The sequence below is a fragment of the Drosophila biarmipes genome, chromosome 2L, assembly GCF_025231255.1.
Source record: "Drosophila biarmipes strain raj3 chromosome 2L, RU_DBia_V1.1, whole genome shotgun sequence".
NCBI classification, from domain to species: domain Eukaryota; kingdom Metazoa; phylum Arthropoda; class Insecta; order Diptera; family Drosophilidae; genus Drosophila; species Drosophila biarmipes.
In genome coordinates, this window is record NC_066612.1 from 11,300,576 (window position 1) to 11,320,050 (window position 19,475).

At 46.3% G+C, this 19,475-nt stretch overlaps 6 protein-coding genes and 2 non-coding genes across 11 annotated transcripts; 5 read left to right on the forward strand and 3 right to left on the reverse strand.

Moving 5' to 3' along the window:
- Positions 1–169: 169 nt before the first annotated feature.
- LOC108032780 (exosome complex component RRP41) lies at positions 170–1,038 on the forward strand. The gene has a single exon (XM_017106782.3). It carries the CDS (start codon positions 263–265, stop codon positions 1,010–1,012), a length of 750 nt encoding a protein of 249 aa, XP_016962271.1. The 5' UTR covers positions 170–262; the 3' UTR covers positions 1,013–1,038.
- Positions 1,025–2,390, reverse strand: LOC108032779 (peptide chain release factor 1-like, mitochondrial). Its single transcript, XM_017106781.3, has one exon. It carries the CDS (start codon positions 2,311–2,313, stop codon positions 1,135–1,137), a length of 1,179 nt encoding a protein of 392 aa, XP_016962270.1. The 5' UTR covers positions 2,314–2,390; the 3' UTR covers positions 1,025–1,134.
- Positions 2,391–2,489: 99 nt separating this feature from the next.
- LOC108032724 (actin-binding protein IPP) lies at positions 2,490–6,443 on the forward strand. 2 transcript variants are annotated; one of them, XM_017106704.3, is made up of 5 exons: positions 2,490–3,342; positions 3,404–3,595; positions 4,194–5,038; positions 5,096–5,351; positions 5,422–6,443. In XM_017106704.3, the coding sequence occupies exons 1-5, from the start codon at positions 2,887–2,889 to the stop codon at positions 5,554–5,556; spliced, it is 1,884 nt and encodes a 627-aa protein (XP_016962193.1). In that variant the 5' UTR covers positions 2,490–2,886; the 3' UTR covers positions 5,557–6,443. The 2 variants fall into 2 exon arrangements, with proteins under 2 accessions (XP_016962193.1, XP_050741619.1); XM_050885662.1 differs by lacking the exons at positions 2,490–3,342; positions 3,404–3,595 and adding an exon at positions 3,998–4,128.
- Positions 6,444–6,635: 192 nt separating this feature from the next.
- LOC122818876 (U2 spliceosomal RNA) lies at positions 6,636–6,831 on the reverse strand. The gene has a single exon (XR_006368360.1). It is a non-coding gene; the product is annotated as a U2 spliceosomal RNA (small nuclear RNA).
- Positions 6,832–7,502: 671 nt separating this feature from the next.
- Positions 7,503–10,393, forward strand: LOC108032822 (leucine-rich repeat-containing protein 24). The gene is made up of 4 exons (XM_017106837.3): positions 7,503–7,564; positions 7,910–9,686; positions 9,745–10,023; positions 10,080–10,393. The coding sequence occupies exons 2-4, from the start codon at positions 8,063–8,065 to the stop codon at positions 10,118–10,120; spliced, it is 1,944 nt and encodes a 647-aa protein (XP_016962326.1). The 5' UTR covers positions 7,503–7,564; positions 7,910–8,062; the 3' UTR covers positions 10,121–10,393.
- A 244-nt stretch (positions 10,394–10,637) lies between these two features.
- On the forward strand, positions 10,638–10,833 carry LOC122818897 (U2 spliceosomal RNA). The gene has a single exon (XR_006368381.1). It is a non-coding gene; the product is annotated as a U2 spliceosomal RNA (small nuclear RNA).
- Positions 10,834–10,899: 66 nt separating this feature from the next.
- LOC108032649 (uncharacterized) lies at positions 10,900–11,956 on the forward strand. The gene has a single exon (XM_017106600.3). The coding sequence runs from the start codon at positions 10,995–10,997 to the stop codon at positions 11,925–11,927; it is 933 nt and encodes a 310-aa protein (XP_016962089.1). The 5' UTR covers positions 10,900–10,994; the 3' UTR covers positions 11,928–11,956.
- On the reverse strand, positions 11,952–19,361 carry LOC108032648 (ethanolamine-phosphate cytidylyltransferase). 3 transcript variants are annotated; one of them, XM_017106597.3, is made up of 7 exons: positions 18,867–19,361; positions 14,469–14,719; positions 14,344–14,410; positions 14,152–14,264; positions 13,280–13,443; positions 13,033–13,218; positions 11,952–12,971 (listed from the first exon to the last, which is right to left on the reverse strand). In XM_017106597.3, the coding sequence occupies exons 1-7, from the start codon at positions 18,956–18,958 to the stop codon at positions 12,654–12,656; spliced, it is 1,191 nt and encodes a 396-aa protein (XP_016962086.1). In that variant the 5' UTR covers positions 18,959–19,361; the 3' UTR covers positions 11,952–12,653. The 3 variants fall into 3 exon arrangements, with proteins under 3 accessions (XP_016962086.1, XP_016962088.1, XP_016962087.1); XM_017106599.3 differs by having other exon boundaries at positions 13,280–13,386; positions 18,867–19,357; XM_017106598.3 differs by having other exon boundaries at positions 13,280–13,407; positions 18,867–19,356.
- Between the last annotated feature and the right edge of the window lie 114 nt (positions 19,362–19,475).

Sequence of the window (19,475 nt, forward strand, 5' to 3'; positions counted from 1 at the left end):
AGTGTTCTTAATTTGAAATTAATTATTCAATTGCGGTGGCTTTGTAGGCTATAATCTTTTATAATATTTTTGAAGCAGTAAAAAAAGCGGTGCATAATTTTTATTGACCAAAAAAGGTTTAACTTTATAATGTAACTACTTAGGTACGTACCTAGTAGTGTTGCAAAACGTTTTTCTGCACAGATAAAATTGTAAACAAAGCGCGCCGCACGTGTGTTATTTATTTATATTAAAGAAAATTTAATTCCAAGAGCACCCAGAAATGGCCGGAAACTTTGAGCTGCTCAGTGAGCAGGGCCTGCGCCTGGACGGACGTCGTCCTCACGAGCTGCGCCACATCAAGTGCAAACTGGGCGTCTTCGAGCAGCCCGATGGCAGTGCCTACATGGAACAAGGAAACACCAAGGTGCTGGCCGCCGTCTATGGACCGCACCAGGCCAAGGGCAAGAAGACGGAGTCCAACGACGTGATCATCAACTGCCAGTACAGCCAGGCGACGTTCTCCACGGCGGAGCGCAAGAACCGTCCACGCGGCGACCGAAAATCCCTGGAGTTCAAGATGTATCTGCAGCAGGCACTCAGTGCGGCCATCAAATCGGAGCTGTATCCCCGCTCCCAGATCGACATCTACGTAGAGGTGCTTCAGGCCGACGGGGCAAACTACGCGGTGGCACTGAATGCGGCTACGCTGGCGCTCATTGATGCAGGGATCTGTCTGAACGAATTTATTGTCGCTTGCACCGCCTCGCTGAGCAAGTCTAACATCCCACTCACCGACATCTCGCACTTTGAGGAGGTCTCCGGCGGCCCCAAGCTGACCGTGGCTGCCTTGCCCACCGCCGAGAAGATCGCCTTCCTGGAGATGAGCGAGCGGTTCCACATCGACCACTTGGAAACCGTCATCGAGACTGCAATGGCAGGTTGCCGTGAAATTCGGGATATTCTAGAGGCGGCGGTCAAGGAGCATCTCGTGCACATGGGCAGTGCTGCCGACTGGGCGAGAGTTTGTTAAAATAAACTAGTGTTTTCCTTTCGTAACTAAGATTTTTTCTATTTTGCAAACGATGAGGGTAAACAATGGGTTTTTACTTTTCAAACGCAGGCGTATAAATGTAGTATCAAACAAAAGTAGCTCTAGTTCTTCTTAATAGCCTCCTTTGGGGGCTCCCACGTTTCCAACAGCTCCTTCAGTCGCTCCTTTCGCTGCTCCAGTTGCAGCTTCTCGATGAGCCCACTCAGTTGTTCGCCGCCCTTGAGGAAGCCGTCTAGGTTGTGCAGCGTTCCGCCCTGAATCCTGTGGTCCGTTATCCGGTCCTGGACAAAATTGTACGTACGAATCTTCTCGTTGCGGTTCAGACTTCCCTGTTGCGCCTTCTTGGTGGCCATTTTGCTGGCCTCGGCGCTCTCAAGTTGCTGTTGCACAAGTCGTGATCGCAGACGCTTCATCGCCAGCTCACGGTTCTTCAGCTGCGAGCGCTCCGATTGCGCCTCCACAGCCAGACCTGTGGGCAGATGGACAATCCGCACAGCCGAGTCTGTGGTGTTCACATGCTGGCCACCGGCTCCACTCGCCCGCTTAGTCTCGATCTTCAGATCCTTTTCGGCAATATGCACTTGTATATCTGCGGGCCGGGGAATCACGGTGATCGAGGCGGTGCTGGTGTGCATCCGTCCAGACTTCTCGGTGGCTGGAACCCGCTGCACCCGATGGACTCCCGCCTCATAACGCAGCCAGCTGAAGGCATCCTCCCCGCTCACCATCAGGCTAGCATGGCGCAGGCCACCGATGTCAGTGCTCTCGCTGGCAAACTCCTCCCACTCCCAGCCCATGTGATCGAAGTAGCTGGTGTACATCTCGTACAGCTCCTGGGCGAACAGCATGGCCTCCTGGCCACCGGCGCCGGCATTCAGGCCGAAGATCAGTGCCGGGTACACCTCGTCATCCGAGAGGGCGAGCAGTTCCTGTAGCAAAGCCTTATCCTGCTTGTCCAGCAGGCCCACATAGACTTCGTTCTCCTCTCGCATCAGCTCCCGCATATCCTCGTCCTTCTCCAGCTCCATGTCCTTGGCGCTGGTGATGTGGCGCTCCAGGACGCGTCGCTGCTCCAGGGCACTGACCACGCCCTCCAGCTGGGAGAGGCGGGCGTAGGAATTGCTGTTTCCGGCTGCATTCACCCGCACGGCGTAGTACTCCTGGCGCAGAGACTCCAAGTACGCCTGCAGCTTCTCGTTCTGGATGCTCAGTGGATCTGTGCTGGACCAGCGGCGTGCCAGGTGCGCCAGGCGGAGGTTTAGCAATTTACGCGACAGCATTTTACCAGGTTTTCATTGAAAACTCGGTAAAAATAATATAGCAGAATTAAATAACAACAAGAGGTGGACAAACTCTGATAACTTATATCGATAAGAAAACAAATCATTTCACAAATAATCGATAATTTTCGTAGTATCGATAGAGCAAAGTCTCTGACAACATCGATAGGCCCCAAAAACATCGATTTTATTTCCAGCCCAGCTACATACAAAGTGCATTGAAAAGTTCAAGAAATATGCCAGCTTAGTTTGTAAATATTAAGCTCTTTGTTCGGCCTCAATGGGAAAACAGTTCGAGGAGGAAAATTCGGTTGGTTCTGTGAAATGTTAATTCGTTTGGCCGCTGGCTTTGTGCTGTGAGTTGGGTGTGTGTGTGTTCGCCTTCTGATTGGAGGAAAATGAACGGACAACAACAACAACGGGTGAAGTGTACGCAGAGTGCAGCAATTAAGTTTAATTAAGCCAAACAATTGAATGCGAAGAGGCTGAGCCGCGCTGTTGCCCCCGAAAAGTGCATTTACTAAGCCGAGACACTCTCCTGGAACCAGAAACACACACAAACGCAGCGACGAAATGCCACCGTTGAAAACATACCAGATACACCACCACGAATACAATGGCAATCCCAGTCCGAATGCGAATGCCAATCAGAACGCCAATCAGAGTCCCACCAGCGGCGACGGTGACTTCTTTGGCCAAAACCTGGGCTCGGGCGCCACGGCGGCCGGCCAACGCACAAATCTGCCCTCCTACTGCAACGCCCAGTACCCGTTCAAGGTGCTCTCCAATCTCAACCAGCTGCGCGAGCAGTCGCGCTTCTGCGACGTGGAGATCATCGCCGGAATGGCCACTCTGAGTGCCCATCGAGCGGTGCTCAGTGCGGCCAGTGCCTACTTCGAGGCCATGTTCCGACCCGAGCTGGGGCTAAACGAGGTCAAGCAGAAGTCGGTGGTGCTGCACACAATCGACGGCGACATCCTGCACATCCTGCTCGACTTCATCTACACGGGCCGCTGCGAAATCACCCAGGTGAGCTCAGTTCTTAATATTTAGTTCTTCATTCCTAATTACTATTATCTCTTCCCCCCAGTCCAATGTCCAGGAACTGCTCGCCGCCGCCGACATGCTGCAGCTGAACGAGGTGGTGGACGGGTGCTGCGAGTTCCTCTGCCGCGAGTTGCATGCCTCCAATGCACTGGGCATTTTACGCTTCGCGGAGGCCCACAACTGCGAGTCGTTGGCCAAGAGTGCACTGAACTTTGTCCACGCCAATTTCCCAGCGGTGAGTGGCAGGCACTTGAAGGGTTTAGCTTAGCTGTTCCACGGAGGGTTCTTCTTTGAATTGTATTACAATTACCATTGGAACAATAGAACCTTTTAGTATATGTACATTGCCTATGAAATATACTTTCACCAATGATATACTTTAAACCCTTTATTATTATATACAATATTAGTCACAAAAGAAATTATAACCGACATACTTGTAACTTCCGGATTATTCAAGTTGAGCGTTGAAACTTCCAGGGTGTCAGGATGAGTCAGGAAATGTAATTCATGAAATGAATAGGCCCATAACATATACATAACACATTCAAAGATGTTCATTTATGATTTCTCCTTTGATCAGTCCAAGATTACTTTAATGTGTAAAAGGTCTGTCTTTTTAACAGACAGCCTTATTTTACCTCTACCCATGTCAAACATATACCTATCATTGTCAGAAAAACTATACATTACCCACAAATAACTTAAAAAACATTCAAGATTCTTATCTCATAAATTCCATTTTGTACGTTCACAATTGCACACTAGGTTAATAATTTCTAGCCACAACATCTGTAAGATCTTATTAAAACAGCTCTTTCTTTCCCTTCCAGATAACGCTGGAGGATGAGTTCCTAGAAACGCCACAGACTCTGCTCTCGCAGCTTCTGAACTCGGAGCTGCTGCGGGTGGACTCCGAATCTCAGGTGTTCCAGGCGGCTCTTCGCTGGATTAAGCACGATGTTACGCAGCGCCGCTGCTACGTCTTCGATGTCCTGTCCCACGTGCGCATGGCCCTTGTTCCGGTAAAGGTGATCGACAAGGCTCTGAAGGACGACTGTCGCGACATGTCCGTGAAGATAGCCCTGCGCTCCATTTGCCGGGACATTGCGTCGAAGCGCGGACAACTGGTGCCGCTGCGTGTCTGTCCCCGGCAGCTGGCCAAGAAGAACATCTATATCATTGGCGGATCTCACAGGGACACGCCGCGCACCTGGAACTCGGCCGACTGCATCTTCGAGACGGTGGCCAAGTTCGATATATTCCGACGCGAGTGGACGGAGACGGCGCCCATGGAGGTGGGCCGCATCCTGCCGGGCGTGTCGGCACTGAATGGCAAGATCTACGTGGTCGGCGGCGAGCGCGGCTCGCAGATTCTGGCCAATGGCGAGGTCTACGATCCACAGAACGACGTTTGGCAACCGATTGCCCCCATGATAGTGCCGCGCTGCGAGTTCGGTCTCTGCACCATGGGCGGCAACCTGTTCGCCGTGGGCGGCTGGATAGGCGACGACATCGGCGGCTCCATGGAGTGCTACGATCCGGAGCAGGATCTCTGGAAGTTGATGGGCAGCATGCCGCAACCGCGGTTCAGCATGGGCGTGGTTAGTTTCGAGGGTCTCATCTACATTGTCGGAGGCTGCACAACTACAACAAGGCATCTACCGGATCTGATTAGGTATTTTATGATGTGATATGATATGGGATAGATTAGAACCTTTAATATCCATTGCAGCTATAATCCAGTGACCAAGGAGTGGACCGAGCTGGCTCGCATGCAAACAGCCCGCTGCCAAATGGGCGTGGCCGTTCTGGATCGCTACCTGTATGTGGTTGGCGGCAGCAGTATCAGCCAGGACATCCTCAGCTCCGTCGAGCGCTACAGCTTCGACGAGGACAAGTGGACAACCGTGTGCGCACTAAACGTGCCCAGAGCCATTCCTGCCGTGGCCGCTGCCGATGGGCTACTTTACGTAGCTGGCGGTGATCAGGTAACAATGATTAAAGATATTGTTACTTATGAAAAAGAATTTCTAACCCATATTATTTCTTCTCCTGCAGCCCTGTGAGGTAAACTTCTACCGAGCCCAAGTGACTATTAATGCTGTCGAATGCTATGACCCGCTCTCGGACACCTGGAAAAATTGCCCCGACCTACCAGTCAGCCGCTCGGAGGCTGGAGCAGTGGTTGTTTAAGGCCAGGACCGGCTCGAGACGGTCAAACACAAAATCTATCGTCGTTTTAAGCATTACCCACACGAAGAACACTCTATAACTGTAGCTCTATGGCATTGTATACGTTACACACATCACAAGTCTCTTCCCTTTTTTCGATTCAATTGAACGTAGTGGTCTCTCGCCAAAGATATATAAGCGCGTTGTTACGGTTGATGTTGTTTGTGGGAGCATAGCGCAGCTATTCACCAGTTAGTACACATGCTAATAGTTAGCCTCGCAGGAGACAGCCGGCCTCAGATTGTTCCATAGTTGAAGTTGTCCTTTCTAAAAGCGAAACCAAACACCGAAACCTAAGCATTCACCTTGGAAAAGGTATATTAACGTATCGTAATTGCTGAACATTATTTGACTCGATTATTTGTATACTTTCGAATTGTCTACTTACTTTTATCGTTGAATGCGGAACGGCGTGTTAGGAACAATGATTGAGGCGCCCTTGAGAAGAGCGTATCTCCACAGAACTTTGCAATTGTACGGATTTAGGGGGCGGTTTCTCATCTCCATGTTAGGTTAATACATTTTATCCCAACAGTATTGCAATATTTTCCGCACACCTAATGCCTTTTTAACTCGTATAAGCAACCATCCTTATGATATACTTGTTTGTTGTCGAGCTGTATTTAAATATGGTTCCTTTTTACCCAACTTTCATTGTCGCAATTAGGAGCGTACGCCTCGAAGGCTACCTTTTTTTTATGTTCTATAGGAAATTTTTAGCATGAAGATGATAAAAAGTCCCTAACAGTACTACAGCAGATTAATATAAACAATCAAAAAAGCGAACTGTATTCATAATAGGTGTATTATCGAAATAAATATACGAATTATTAACTAACAACTTAAAATATGTTGTTTGCCTAGCTGGGTTTATGATCTACAGAACAGAATCCATCTCGAGCAATGTTAATAAATGGAAGACCATGGAATATGGAACCACTTAGTTAACAGCAATGTTTTCCTACATAAACAAACGGAGATACTTTATTAACCCGTTGTTCAGAATACTACTTGAGTTTTCAGTATTTTTACATTTATTTCTCAGTTGGGCCGAAATCCCGGCGGTACTGCAATACCGGGCCAACCCGCGACAGAGGTGGAGCAAGCTCCTAGCACTCCGTCTGATTCCAAAAATCAGTTTAACATTTGTTGTCCTCCAATGGAGGAACTATCAGATGTTAAGCTGATAAGAACAGATACTACACTTTGATCTTAGCCATAAGGCCGAGAAGCGATAACTGGAAATGGGAAAGTTACAGGGTCTCCATGAGCTGGCGGCTAGAACCAGTTGGGAATTACGGGGACGCGCACACGAAAGCAGTTCAACGCAGCTGTTGTTCAGCCACAGTAGCCTGCTTTTAGGGGTAGTTGTTTTGTTTTCTGTGAATCGCACGGAGGGCAGAAGGAAGCCGCTTATTTTTATTTCTCAGCGGACTATTATAAATCAACTTGATTGAAAAGGTATACAATTTACAACACCTAATCCTCTTATTTTTTAAAGGTGAAAAATAGGCAAGGTACTTTTATTTGCTTTAGCCATACAAGTTTGGTTTTATTTTCAAATTCAAAATAAACATAGGCATTCCAGTCTGAGGATTCGTGTTTTTTTTTAAATATAAAAAATATACCAACTCCAATACTGACTAAATAATAACTCCTTTCTGGCAATAAAAGGCAACTAAATAAAACGAAATACGTTTTTCAACATTTTCATTCTTCAACTTTAAATATTTGCCAACTGTTTCGGCCCAAAATGGAATAAAAGTTAATACAAAAGTTTAAAAGACCAAAAATACAATGTTAATTTACATAGAAAGAGCGAAAAGTAGGACGTCCAACTGACATGCGCCAACGTAAGTATCACTGTTACACTCTGGTAAATGGGGCAGTACAAAAATAGGAAAACAGTTGATGGATATACGCCGAGGTCTTTGGATGAGTTGCTCTGACACAAGCTGCAGGCGTGGCGGTAAAGTACATTTATATTGTTTTTCAATATCTGGTAAGCCAAAAAAGTGCAGTTTTTCCTGTGCCATGGCCAGTGTCACTGCTCTGTACTCAGTTTCCCATTGTTTGTTTTTGAAACCTGATGAAAAGAAAACAGCGAAACTGACCTTGTAATTGCAGTTCCCTTGGCTGGGGTACTGCACGCCAGGGGAATTCGATTTTAAACCAATATTCTACCAAACGCTTAAGAAGTTTTATTTGTTTTTAAATAAAATACTGTTACTAAAATGTATATCTACATAAAAATGTAGTTTCTTATCGAATTTGAAACATTTAATTTATTTTTAATTTTCTATATATTCCATAGGATGGATCTCGGCGTCTTAATGGAAAACAGAAACTTTAATGACTCCGGACAGTGGACGTGAGGAATTCTTCAAGGAAAGAGTTTAAATGTGCATCAAACAATAACCCAGGGTAACTGGGATGAGCTAGACCTTTCGTTCCTCAAACAATCTCAATGGATCCATGTAGACTTTCCTGTACGCACCTGTCGTCATTCCTACTAAAGATCTACTGTTTGGTATTCCTTCTTCAAAGCGCCAGTGCTGACTGGCTGATGGACTGTGGAGACTGTCACTGCAAATGGAACTCCGGCAAGAAGACGGCCGATTGCCGCAACTTGAGTCTGAGTGGAGTACCCGAGAACCTCAGTCCGGAGGTTCAAGTCCTGGACTTATCACACAACCATATTTTCTACCTGGAGGAGAACGCATTTTCGACCACCCACCTGCAGAATCTGCAGAAGCTTCTCATACGCAATGGCACTTTGAAACGCTTCAACCATCAAAGTTTCACCCAACTACAGATCTTGATTGAGCTCGACTTGTCCAACAATCTGCTGCAGGATCTGGTGCCCAGTGTTTTTGACTGCCTGTCGAAAGTGCGGGCAATACTACTGAATGGCAACCTGATCAAAACCCTACGCCAAGGGGTCTTTCGGAACCTTAAGTATCTGCACAAGATCGAGATGAAGCGCAACCGCCTGGTTAGCATAGATGCCCAGGCTTTTGTGGGAGTACCGCTGCTATCGCAGATCTATCTCGACAACAATGAGCTCACCAAACTGAGGGTGGACAGTTTTCAAGGCCTAAAACTTACAGCATTATCCCTGGCAGAGAATCCGTGGAATTGCACTTGCGATCTTCAGATGTTTCGGGACTTCGTCATAGGCATGAACCTGTACACCCCGCCCACAGCGTGCCACTACCCCATGCAGTTGCGAGGTCGTCTGTGGATCGAGGATCAACCAGAGGCCTTCGCCTGCAAACCAAAGATAGTGTATCCCACACTCGGCACCTCCATTAACACGTCCAAAGAGAATGTAACGCTCATATGCCGGGTGCAGGGATCTCCAAACACGGTCATTGCCTGGGACTACAACAGCCAAGTATACGAATCTCGCTCCAAGCAGGCGAAAGGTCTGCAAAGGCAGCGAGTTTATATAGAAATGCTGCGTGAAGACGAGCCCAAGGCTCAAAATTTTGGTCATGACGTTTTCGTCTCTCGTCTCACCATTGTAAATGCCAGGAAGAGCGACGAGGGTGTCTACACCTGTCTAGCAGAGAATCCTGGAGGCAAGGACTCTGTTCACATCAGTGTGGTGGTACAAAAGGACCTACAACGGATTCCCCTTATCGACACCAACTTCCTTGCCATAGTCTGCCTTATAGCTATGGGCTTCCTCAGTATGTCGATCCTATTGTCCTTGGTGACATGCTTGATTTTCAAGCGCTTCAAACAGTTGCATCCTAGTCAACATACTTACTTGGAACCTACCAGTTTTTCAGCTCAGCAACTTGAGGGCGAAGAAAGGATCAGCGCCTTGAGCTCAGGTGATATTCAGGGGGGAAAGATTGTATTGGATCCTTTAAGTGCGGATAGTAAGAATTATATGTTATTCAATGGCAACGAAATGTACGAAGAGAACTCCCGAGCAAAGGGAAAACCTGATGACGAGAGATCAAAGACAAATAGATATTTTGGATACCTTGACAATCAGACAGGCCCTACTTCATCGGGGAGTAAGGGGCCATATTCAGCCAGTTCTGCCGTACAAAACAATGAAGAGCTCAAACAGAAAGGTAAGCCAACACTATTCAACAGTCCCTAATTGTGTTATAATACCATTTCTCTACTTAGATAAGCTCGACGACATTCCCCAACGTTTTGATCTTATGGGTTCGTCGCACTCCAGTGGCGGCTCAAAGAAGAAAGGACCTTACGAAGAACACCAACCGGATCTCTTGCCTTCCAATGAAGCCACTGCCTTTAGAAACAATGAAGAACCCCTGGGCCAACCTCCGAAAAAGGAAGTGATTAACCCTCGTAGCAAATATAATACCAACGTGCAAAAGTACCTTAAGGAGAAGTACGGCAGCGTTCGATTAAATAATGCCAGCACTAACAAGGACATCAGTGGTAAGAATATCACAAGAACTTACTATAGTTATAAACTAACTTGCTTTGCTATCCAGCTGACATGGTCAAACCAACAACGTCTGCGAAACCGCCGTAACCTCCTATATCATTCTAGTTTGGTCATCCCTCCTGGATTTAAAATCTGTATTTATCACCATCGTCAACCCTACCTCTCCTCCAAGAGAAAAGAGGAAGAAACACAACCTTAAGATGTAATCAAGAAGAAATGTACCTCGCCTTATTTCTGGTAGTAACTGGTGTACTTTTAACCTTAATAATATAAGACTATTTATTTACGCAGTTCTAAGTGTTTTATCCCACACTTTAAGTGAAAACGAAGTAATAAAGTTTAAAGTGATGCCTTTAAATTATAATCGAAACATGCCTGTTTTAAAATTTTACATTTTTTTTTTTTTAATTTGGTAACTTTAAATTATGCCGTTGTTAACCTTGGTATTTTTTACCTGAGGGATTTCATTATAACACTCAGGTAAAAGAAAACTGCAACATATCTGAGCAATCCCAAGTGTATCCTTCGCTTGTGCATCCCTATAATTCCCAACTGGTTCTAGCAGCTTTCACAAACACACCCTGTTACTTTCCCGTTTGCAGTTATCGCTTCTCGGCCTTATGGCTAAGATCAAAGTGTAGTATCTGTTCTTATCAGCTTAACATCTGATAGTTCCTCCATTGGAGGACAACAAATGTTAAACTGATTTTTGGAATCAGACGGAGTGCTAGGAGCTTGCTCCACCTCTGTCGCGGGTTGGCCCGGTATTGCAGTACCGCCGGGATTTCGGCCCAACTGAATAATGAATGTAGAATTAGAAATTGTTAGTAACAAGCTTGGTGTAGTTACATTAAGCTTAGCTTTTTTGAGCTAGTAGTATTTTGAACTTTGTCAGTGTCAGTTTTTTGGGTCCATATCAAAATTATGTCGTGTAAGTAAGCCTGATAATCTTAGCACAAAAATGTCTGCGCCGTCATCCTCCCGAAGCATCCAGGCCAGGAGTACCCCTAAGGCTCCTGCAGCTCCTCCAACCGATGCGTTGACCCGGAGTCAAAAACGGCAGCAGAAGCGGAAGCAGCGCCTCCAGGAGATGCAGAGTCTGCTGTACACCAAGCACTTCTCCAACTGCCGGCTGCCCGTGTCAGTGGCCTCTTCTTCCGATGAGCAGCTGCTCCAGCTGAAGCGCTTCGGCTCGTTGACCGAGCCGCCCAGCAGCAGAAGGAACCCGCTCTTTGTGATCCCGTCCAACGATTCACCGTGGGCCCGCCTGCGCCTGGTGGCCTGTCCATGTCACGGATGCCGCTGCTCCGTGGAACCCAGCGCTTTGTTGGGCCACTATCTGAGCGACCATTTACCGGGCCTGGGAGTTCCGTTCTTCGAACTGCAGATGGGCAAGAAGGTGTCCCTAAGCTGCCACATCAGCAGCATGGAACGCGATGTCAACACGCTGCTGGGCGTCTATGGTTACCGGCGCACAGGCCTCAATCCACTCAAATGCCACCGGAACACCCACTTGCCGGCGGAGTACCGCCACTTCTCCCAGCACAGCGCGCTCATGATCTTCGGCTGCCGCACCGCACACTCGGTGCTGTGGGAGAGGAAGCGCGTGAAGCACGAGGTCCTGGCCATCTGGGTGACATCTCCGCTGCAGGGTGTGGCCATCACACTGCGCCTTCTGGTACAGCCGGCCAAATCGCCGCGCTACTACTCCAAGCAGATCAAGGCGCGTCCCATCCTGCCCTGGACGGCGAACCAGCCCTGCAGCGAGTTCATCAAGACGGACAGCAACGTGATACTCATCAGCTTCGAGGACCTGCGACAGCTAATGGATCTGGATGTGTGGCAGCAGATGCTGACCGTCGAACTGAAGGTGGTCAGCGAGACAAAAATATAATGCAACAATAAAACTACAGACTAATTGGAGTTTGCATTATTTTTGGCCATGTATTTAAGTCTAGGATTAAACATCGAAACATAAAACTTTGCACTAAGTAATTGCATTAATAAATAAGGACAAAGTATCGGAGATTACATTTGATAAAAGCAGCGGACATCCTACTTGCGTTACATTGCTGTATGTATATACATTTCGTACAAGGCTCTCAATTGCCAACCGTTTTGGATAACATGTCACAGATTTATCTTTGCTATTCGCCTTACATATATTTCGTACAATTTTGTAAAGTCTCATTTCAATTATGACTTGGGGGTGAGTTTGTTTTACAACACTTACAACGAACAAGTAGAATTTACAAATTTTGAGCTTACATACATAAAATTTAGATTTTAAATATGCTATATTAAGGTATTACAAATATATATAGGCATATATGTATATAACTTTATATCATTAAGGCTTGTTAAGAGCCGCCTGTGCGACCCGCAGCTATTCATAAATTGTACTAGAAAACGAGCGAGCGGTACGCTGGGTCCGGGCCTTCTTTACAAACTTTGGTGGCTGCACGGCATCGCTGGACATGCGTCGCATCGCCTTGAACGCAACATAACAAAAGCGCCATTATAGAGGGGACGACAGAACTAAACAATCAAACAAACTAAAAGAATGCAACTAAAACATAAAACATCCGGTCTAGTGTGAAGAGCCGGAATCGGTTTCCGGCTAGCCCGCCTTTTGGGTCTGCTTTTGGCGTTGGAGGGCCTCGAAGGCCTCGATTTCCTTTTTCTCTTTGGCCTGGTTGCGGCGCTCGTACTCCAATCGGTGCGAGATAATGCGCTCCACGATCCGCTCGGTGGTCATATCGTTGCCGGAATCGATGAGCTCGAAGATGGCCCGGGTCTTGGGCACGGCATACGGATCGATCTTGCCGTTCTCCAGCGCAATGGGTGTGCGTCCGTGGCAGACGACGTCGATCTTGAAGTGCTCCAGCAGCTCCTCGGTGACGCAGTAGGGAGCCCCGATCACAACCTCGTTGACAAACTGGGGCGGAGAAGATTAAGAGTATTAGGAGTTACGAAGCTTCATTAGATAAATCTATTACCTTGCAGGCCAGAACGCTGAGCACGCGCTCGTGCAGATTCATAATTGGGTAGTTGCTGCCCTTGTATGAGTTGACCACGGGATCTGTGTGCAGGCCCACAATGAGGTAGTCGCCAAGTTTTCTCGCCTTCTCCAGGAAGTCCAGGTGTCCCACGTGGAACAGATCGAAGGCGCCAGCCACATAGACCTTAAAACACAGAATAATAGTTAGTTTCGTAAGATTTTAAAGCAACAAGTGTTCAACTCACAATCTTATCGCCAGGATTCGGGGACTTTCCATCGCTGAACTGTATGATTTTTTGGGTGGTCGGCAAGAACTGACTGCAGCCGGTCCAAGGACTTTTGGCTGCCGAGTCTTGGCCCATGTTCGAGGAACCTGGATGGGATTTTATTTGTCGTTTTAAAATTGTCACTGTTTTTGCGAATTGGTATTGGTAAAGCAACGTAGACAAATGAGCAGGTGTGTTTTAAGAGAGCGAAAATTTACGTTTAGGATTTGATTTCGATTTGGATTCGGATTTTGGATATTTTGATTGCAGGTGGTTGGTCGTTGGGTTTGGCATTTTGGATTCATTTCGCGGGCGCGCACCGCACAAGACATTTGGCATATTGAGGTTTTAGCATAGTTTTCATAGGTTTCATACATTATATTATATTTTGGTTAGTGGTAAACAGTGCGTACATAGAAATAAAAAGAAGAGAAATAGTAAAGTTGTAGAGAGCAACATAAACCAAGGAGTTTTTAGCGTTCAGCTGTGGCAAATCAAGGCTTAAACGCTCGGAAAGGAATCAAGTAGAGTAAAAGCATAAACTAAGCGTGCGTCGATTAGCTACAACTAAATATAAATAGTATTGTCATACTTAGAACCGACTGATCGACTTTAGTTTATGCACGGCATGCAAGAGCAATAAACGAGTTTAACAGAAAGAGATGAGAGACAGGGAGAGTGCAAAAAAACCTTGATCTTATGGTTAAAGTTAGTATTGGTTAATTATTAGTTACTGAGATTTAAGTACTATGAAAATGGCGCACAAAACAGAATTGTGCTCGCTGTGACTTAGGAACATTAAAATGAAACTTGCTTAAAACAAAAAGCGTTGAAATAAGCGGAAGCTATACCTTCTTTCTCGATATCATATTCGGCAGAACCTTGACGGAAGTGGTTGCGAGTCAGGAGCAACATGCGACCCACAAGGTCGGTGGTCGAGACTCCGGCAGTACGTTTCACTTCCCTGCAGGTAAAATGAAGTGTTAGTTATGGGAACATTTCAGAAAGGGGTCTGTAGAGTAGCTGGCTTTAGATATACTCACTTATAGCGATTGGCTGACTTGACCAAATGATATGTGTCCACTCCTTCGGCTGTCATGGTGATGTCATCTGCAAGAAACAACCAATTTAGATAAACTCTAAAAATATAGGAAATAGTGGTACCCACCGCCATGCACACAGAAATCACAGTTGTTCTGGTCGAGCACCTCCAGTGTGGTCACATACGGTGCTCCGAGCACCACCTCGTCCACCCATTTGATGCCCTTGACCATCTTGACGCGCTCCTCCTCGGTGAAGACCGGGGGTCCCTTGTGCTTGGTGATCTCCTCGTCTGTGTGAATGCCCACAATTACCTTATCGCCAAGTGCTTTGGCTTGTCGCAGGGAGTTCGCGTGTCCGAAGTGAACCATATCATAGCTGTTGGGGAAGATACGAGATATAATTACTAAAGTTCCTAGACGTACACAATGTTTTTTAACAAAGAACAAGTTGGAAAATTGCTAGAGAATGGTTTTTATCGAAAGCGTGCCAGAAACAAGGTTAATTTGTTGCCATTATCGAGACAAGCCCAGAGTTGTTGCCACCGGAAATGTTGTCTCCCATTCGGGGAAGAACCATTACCTGAGTGAGGAGGCTCTGATGAGAAAGATGTAAGTTCCGTGAATATGACTCAGAAAATGGCACTTATTTTCTAAATTTCGCAGATAAGCCCTATTCAGAGCCGTGCCTTGCCAAAAAAAATTATAATAATTATCGCTTGGAATGTGCAATGGAAAATCTCCTCAATTGAGGGTGCAGTAGGCCACGAAAGCATTTCTTTACGCTCAGCTGGAATCCTGGTAATTAACCTAATGGTGATAGTCAGGTACGTAGCTCCCGGTAAAACCTCCTATGACCCAGACCAGAAAGCAATAAACTTGTTCAAGTCATTTACATAATTTACATAAAGCGCTGTCGAAGCGCGTCAATGATGTCTGGTGGAGTGCTTTTAATGACCAGTAGCTGAGTGACTGACCGGCGGCTATCCCCGGGCGGTTTTCGTGCTCCACTTTTGCGAAGCGTTGGTCAAGATTGATCTTTGGACCCGATCATCAGAGTAGGTACGCCACATCCAAGCCCAAAAGCAAATCGCAATGTTGCGAGATGGAGCAACCCGGGCGGGAGATATCAAATGCAATGTTGTTGCCGCGCGTTTTGCAATTCTAATTGCATTTATGAACGACGCTACGTCAGCTTTTCAGGGGCCACATAGTCGCAGCAAATAGCGCCATTCAGGTTGTTTACATTCTCTGCCGATTCTAAGCTATATGGTTGCAGGCACACGTGCCCTGGCCTAGTTTTTGTTTGGCTTGGGAAAGCGATAATAGCATCTGGGGGACGTGAGAGGCAGCTCAAATTGCATTTAACACCAATTATGAGCGCACTTACTGCCCATCGGAATTTAAGCACTCAAAATAATCGCAGTTAGGGGCATGGTCAGGCCGATTTCTCATCTCTTTGAGTTCCCGATAGAGAATAATTAAATTGGGAATAATTTATAAGGATTGATTCTGTCGGAACTGAAGATTGATTGCTGGAGGAACCATTAATTATTTTACTGGTTATATTTATAACTCATTTACCCATTAATATTCCTTTTTTTGTATCAAAAATTTTTAAATTGTTTGAATATATTTATATCGCATTCAATGATTCACGAAATGGGCCCATACGATGCAAAGCCTAAACACTCTTCGAAATTGAGTTTGATAAGAAATAAAAACGTCACCATTATCAGGTCCGTCTGCTACTCCTTCCTTATCGACTGGGTGGAGAGCGAAATTGGAAATAGGTGGGCGGAAACTATGAGAAGTACTACACCCATTTCGCGATAAGCTAGATTCAAAGAAAAAGGTTTACCGAGAAAGATTAGGTGAAACAATGTTGGAACTATAATTGTTGCCCCCCAAAAAGGTATATTTATCGACAACCTGAAAACCTCCTACTGATCGACCCGGTACAGACCTAAAAATAACCGATGGATTATGCAAGCGAGTCCCTTGATTTGTGCGATAGTAACAGAGCGGAGCCCAGAAAGCAGCTAGTAAAAACGTGGGCCATTCATTAATCGAGGCGGAACCTTTGCTCCCGGAGATTTTTCGCAGCGGCAAGAAATCTGTGCCGAACATACTATACTCCCGGTACACATATAGCATTGTACTCTATATGTAGAACAGGCCCAGGGGCCGCTTAATCAATTGAGTAGCGCGAAAGCAGCGACACAAGCGACAGCAGAACGCCGACGCCCGTTTGCTGATTAAAAAATATCACGCGATTCTCCATAGAATTTGCTCTCTGACGACGGACCCCAGGCTAGTCTTGACATCGAGGGGTAGACCGTAGACCCCGGAGCCCTCTTACAGTCCATTACGAGAGTCCCCATTCATTTGTTTTTCAACTGCCGACAGCCCAGGTTCATTGACTTTGGCGGAAAGGAGAAGGCGATCCGGGCACTTGTTCATGCGTCAATGATCAATCTCCGCTGATTAGAAGATTCGGGTCCAAGTCCCACATGTGCGCCTCATCTGCTGGGTTATGGGTAGATTCCACAAAATGTTGTTTATACTTTTTGTTTTTGCCAGAGAGCAGCTGATGTGGAATTTCAGTGGTCTTAATCTGGTTTGGGTTTGGGTTTGGCTACGGTCAGCTTATCAGCCCCAGCTTGAGGACTTCCAAACCGGCCGGGTTGTGACCCATTTGACAGTGGGGCTAAGGGAGAAAGATTGCCAAAATTTACCCGGAAATGGGTAATGTTTGGCTCCTAATTAATAGCTAAGGTTAAAGCTTTTAATTGGGTGACAAGTGGCATTAAAAAAATGATAAGTATTTCATATTGATGGGGACATTATAATTTAAGAATTTTATTTTATGTGTTTTTAATCTTTCTATACTTTTATATGAAATGCAGGATCATGTATAGATATTTTTAAAATAAATAAGTCGCAAATTAGTCATCCAAATTGCGCATTCCTTTCCATATTGTATTCTAAAGATTTCAAAATATTTTTGTTTTCAAAGAGAAGCGGAATCACCTATGGTAAGAATGACTGCTCTATATAGTGATGCTGATTAAGATTAAAGCAATTCTCTCGAAGATGGCAACGAGTGCTTCACAGTCCAGCAGTTATAATTTAAGTAACCATAATTTAGGACGGGGTAAGCCCAGTGAAATGCCAATTAAATTAAGCACATAAAAACCGGCGGACGATGACGACAGCACTGTGGGTCAATGGCGGGCATTGGCAATGATGGTGGTGCGAAATGGGCATGGGCCCGGGAGTGGGGCATCCGCGGGACATGCGCAGGCCCGAATCACGTGATGTTTTGGGACAGCCGGCGGGCAGCCACAGCCACAGTCAACAAAGGCCACGTAAACGCAGCCCTCAAAAGCGAAGCGCCTTTAAAAAATCCGAGGGAAGTGAGGGGTCTCCGCACAGTGGGCAGGCTAGAACACATATCGCACTCGCGTGTATATACAGGGAATCGTACGATAATCATATTTTGTTTGTTGGGCGTGTGCCATTGTTTATTTGGTGAGCAGGAGTACAGAGGCGACGAGAGAATAGAAGTATTTTTATTTTTACTTCTAAAACGCTTGGCGGAAGCCGCAATTAAGGAAATTTCAGTCGTCTGATGGAGCAGACAAACTTGTTATGGTAGGCCATCCATCCATATCGCCGTCTAATGCGTCATTCCCGATAAAGATAAACCGGTTGGCACTGATGCATTGCACGGCATCAAGTGATTGTGGGGAGGCGCAATGCCTATGGAAGAATTCTATGGTCCCGAAAAGGCCAGAGTGCGTCAATGGATATGTGTAGAGTCATCCCGAATATACACATTATGTGTGCGATCGAAAAATGTATAGGATGGGGTTGATTACAGCTCTAGAAGATGGTGTACATATGAAACGATTAAGACCACAAATTATTCCAATATTATAAATAACATTTAGTGCTATTTTCGGTGCTACAAAAAAGTAAAATAAGATTTTAAGATATCTGCAAGCCTTATAGAAGGAAGTCCATTCTTATTAGAATTTGTGCCGTATTTGGTTCCACAACAATTTCTAGTTGATTAACCCAGATTAAAATAAATACTATAAATAATACTATACACAAATAAAGCGAAAAACCACCGGTCAAGCGTGGAGAGTGTGGATATTTCGGTGCGGGAAGACCTTGAACCTGACTACAGCCGGACGGCATTGGGATGGCTATTAGAGCGGGAACCGAGACGCTCGCAGCAGCGCCACTGTTCCACACAGCGCTAATCAATTGGGAAACCCTGAACACTTCTTAGCACGCTGCGAAATGGGGTTTAGTTTATCGGCCGCCTGATTGCGACTGCTTGAAATGGCACCAATCGATGGCACCGACGTGGAATGGTTCCGCTTTGACTCACGGCACCGTGGCCGCTGAGCAACGAGTGACGTGACGCAATGGGCGCCTGAACCGTTAGATATTGGCCCTGAGTTTTGGAGTCCCAGACGAAGTGGAGGGTGCCCCAAGAAGCCGTGACTCACCAGCCATCGCACCAGACGCGAACGTCCGCATCCTTCTCCTTGGAGTGCCCGTTGCAGGCGCCTGCATCGCCGTTTGCCCGCTTGTCCGCCATCGCCGACTTATTGAATTTTCCAATCTTTAATTTAGAACCCGGTTCGCGACACTAACGCACATCAGAGAAAGAGAGAGAGAGCGAGACGACGGCAAAGGCGTTTTATTTTTATGTTTTGTTTGAGATTTTTCAAGGCGGAAACTCGACCACGACGTTCACGCTTCGAGAGCTGTGTGTTATTTGTTCTGAGCTACGACGACGACGCCCGCTATATAGTTACTCACATCCCCCGAGCTACTCAGTTTTCGGATTCGAATCGCAATCGGAGCCGACTCGGAAGGCAACTCAGGTTCTCGGATTCTCGGACTGGCGTTATCAGCGCGCGGGCGCATGGGAACTTCTTCGGGGTGTACTTGGGTGCCTTTCCTCGGTTCTACTCTATCATTACTTTTCTCCCAATTCCGTTCCAAATACCGCGAGAGCAGAGTGACCGTGGAGGAGTTCGTCCAAATTTACCATGGGTCTTACGGCGATGAATACCAACTATCGCCGGTCTTGTGCCCATCAACAGCTGATT

Excerpts from the sequence above, each read along its gene's own strand:
- LOC108032648 (XM_017106597.3), bottom strand. The coding sequence starts at position 18,958 with ATGGCGGACAAGCGGGCAAACGGCGATGCAGGCGCCTGCAACGGGCAC. Across the intron at positions 14,720-18,866 it reads CGCGTCTGGTGCGATGGCTG|CTATGATATGGTTCACTTCG; the intron begins GTGAGTCACGGC and ends CTTCCCCAACAG. Across the intron at positions 14,265-14,343 it reads AAGTCAGCCAATCGCTATAA|GGAAGTGAAACGTACTGCCG; the intron begins GTGAGTATATCT and ends TTTTACCTGCAG.
- LOC108032779 (XM_017106781.3), bottom strand. The coding sequence starts at position 2,313 with ATGCTGTCGCGTAAATTGCTAAACCTCCGCCTGGCGCACCTGGCACGC.
- LOC108032780 (XM_017106782.3), top strand. The coding sequence starts at position 263 with ATGGCCGGAAACTTTGAGCTGCTCAGTGAGCAGGGCCTGCGCCTGGAC.
- LOC108032649 (XM_017106600.3), top strand. The coding sequence starts at position 10,995 with ATGTCTGCGCCGTCATCCTCCCGAAGCATCCAGGCCAGGAGTACCCCT.
- LOC108032724 (XM_017106704.3), top strand. The coding sequence starts at position 2,887 with ATGCCACCGTTGAAAACATACCAGATACACCACCACGAATACAATGGC. Across the intron at positions 5,039-5,095 it reads CATCTACCGGATCTGATTAG|CTATAATCCAGTGACCAAGG; the intron begins GTATTTTATGAT and ends TATCCATTGCAG. Across the intron at positions 5,352-5,421 it reads ACGTAGCTGGCGGTGATCAG|CCCTGTGAGGTAAACTTCTA; the intron begins GTAACAATGATT and ends CTTCTCCTGCAG.
- LOC108032822 (XM_017106837.3), top strand. The coding sequence starts at position 8,063 with ATGGATCCATGTAGACTTTCCTGTACGCACCTGTCGTCATTCCTACTA. Across the intron at positions 9,687-9,744 it reads TGAAGAGCTCAAACAGAAAG|ATAAGCTCGACGACATTCCC; the intron begins GTAAGCCAACAC and ends TTCTCTACTTAG. Across the intron at positions 10,024-10,079 it reads CACTAACAAGGACATCAGTG|CTGACATGGTCAAACCAACA; the intron begins GTAAGAATATCA and ends TTTGCTATCCAG.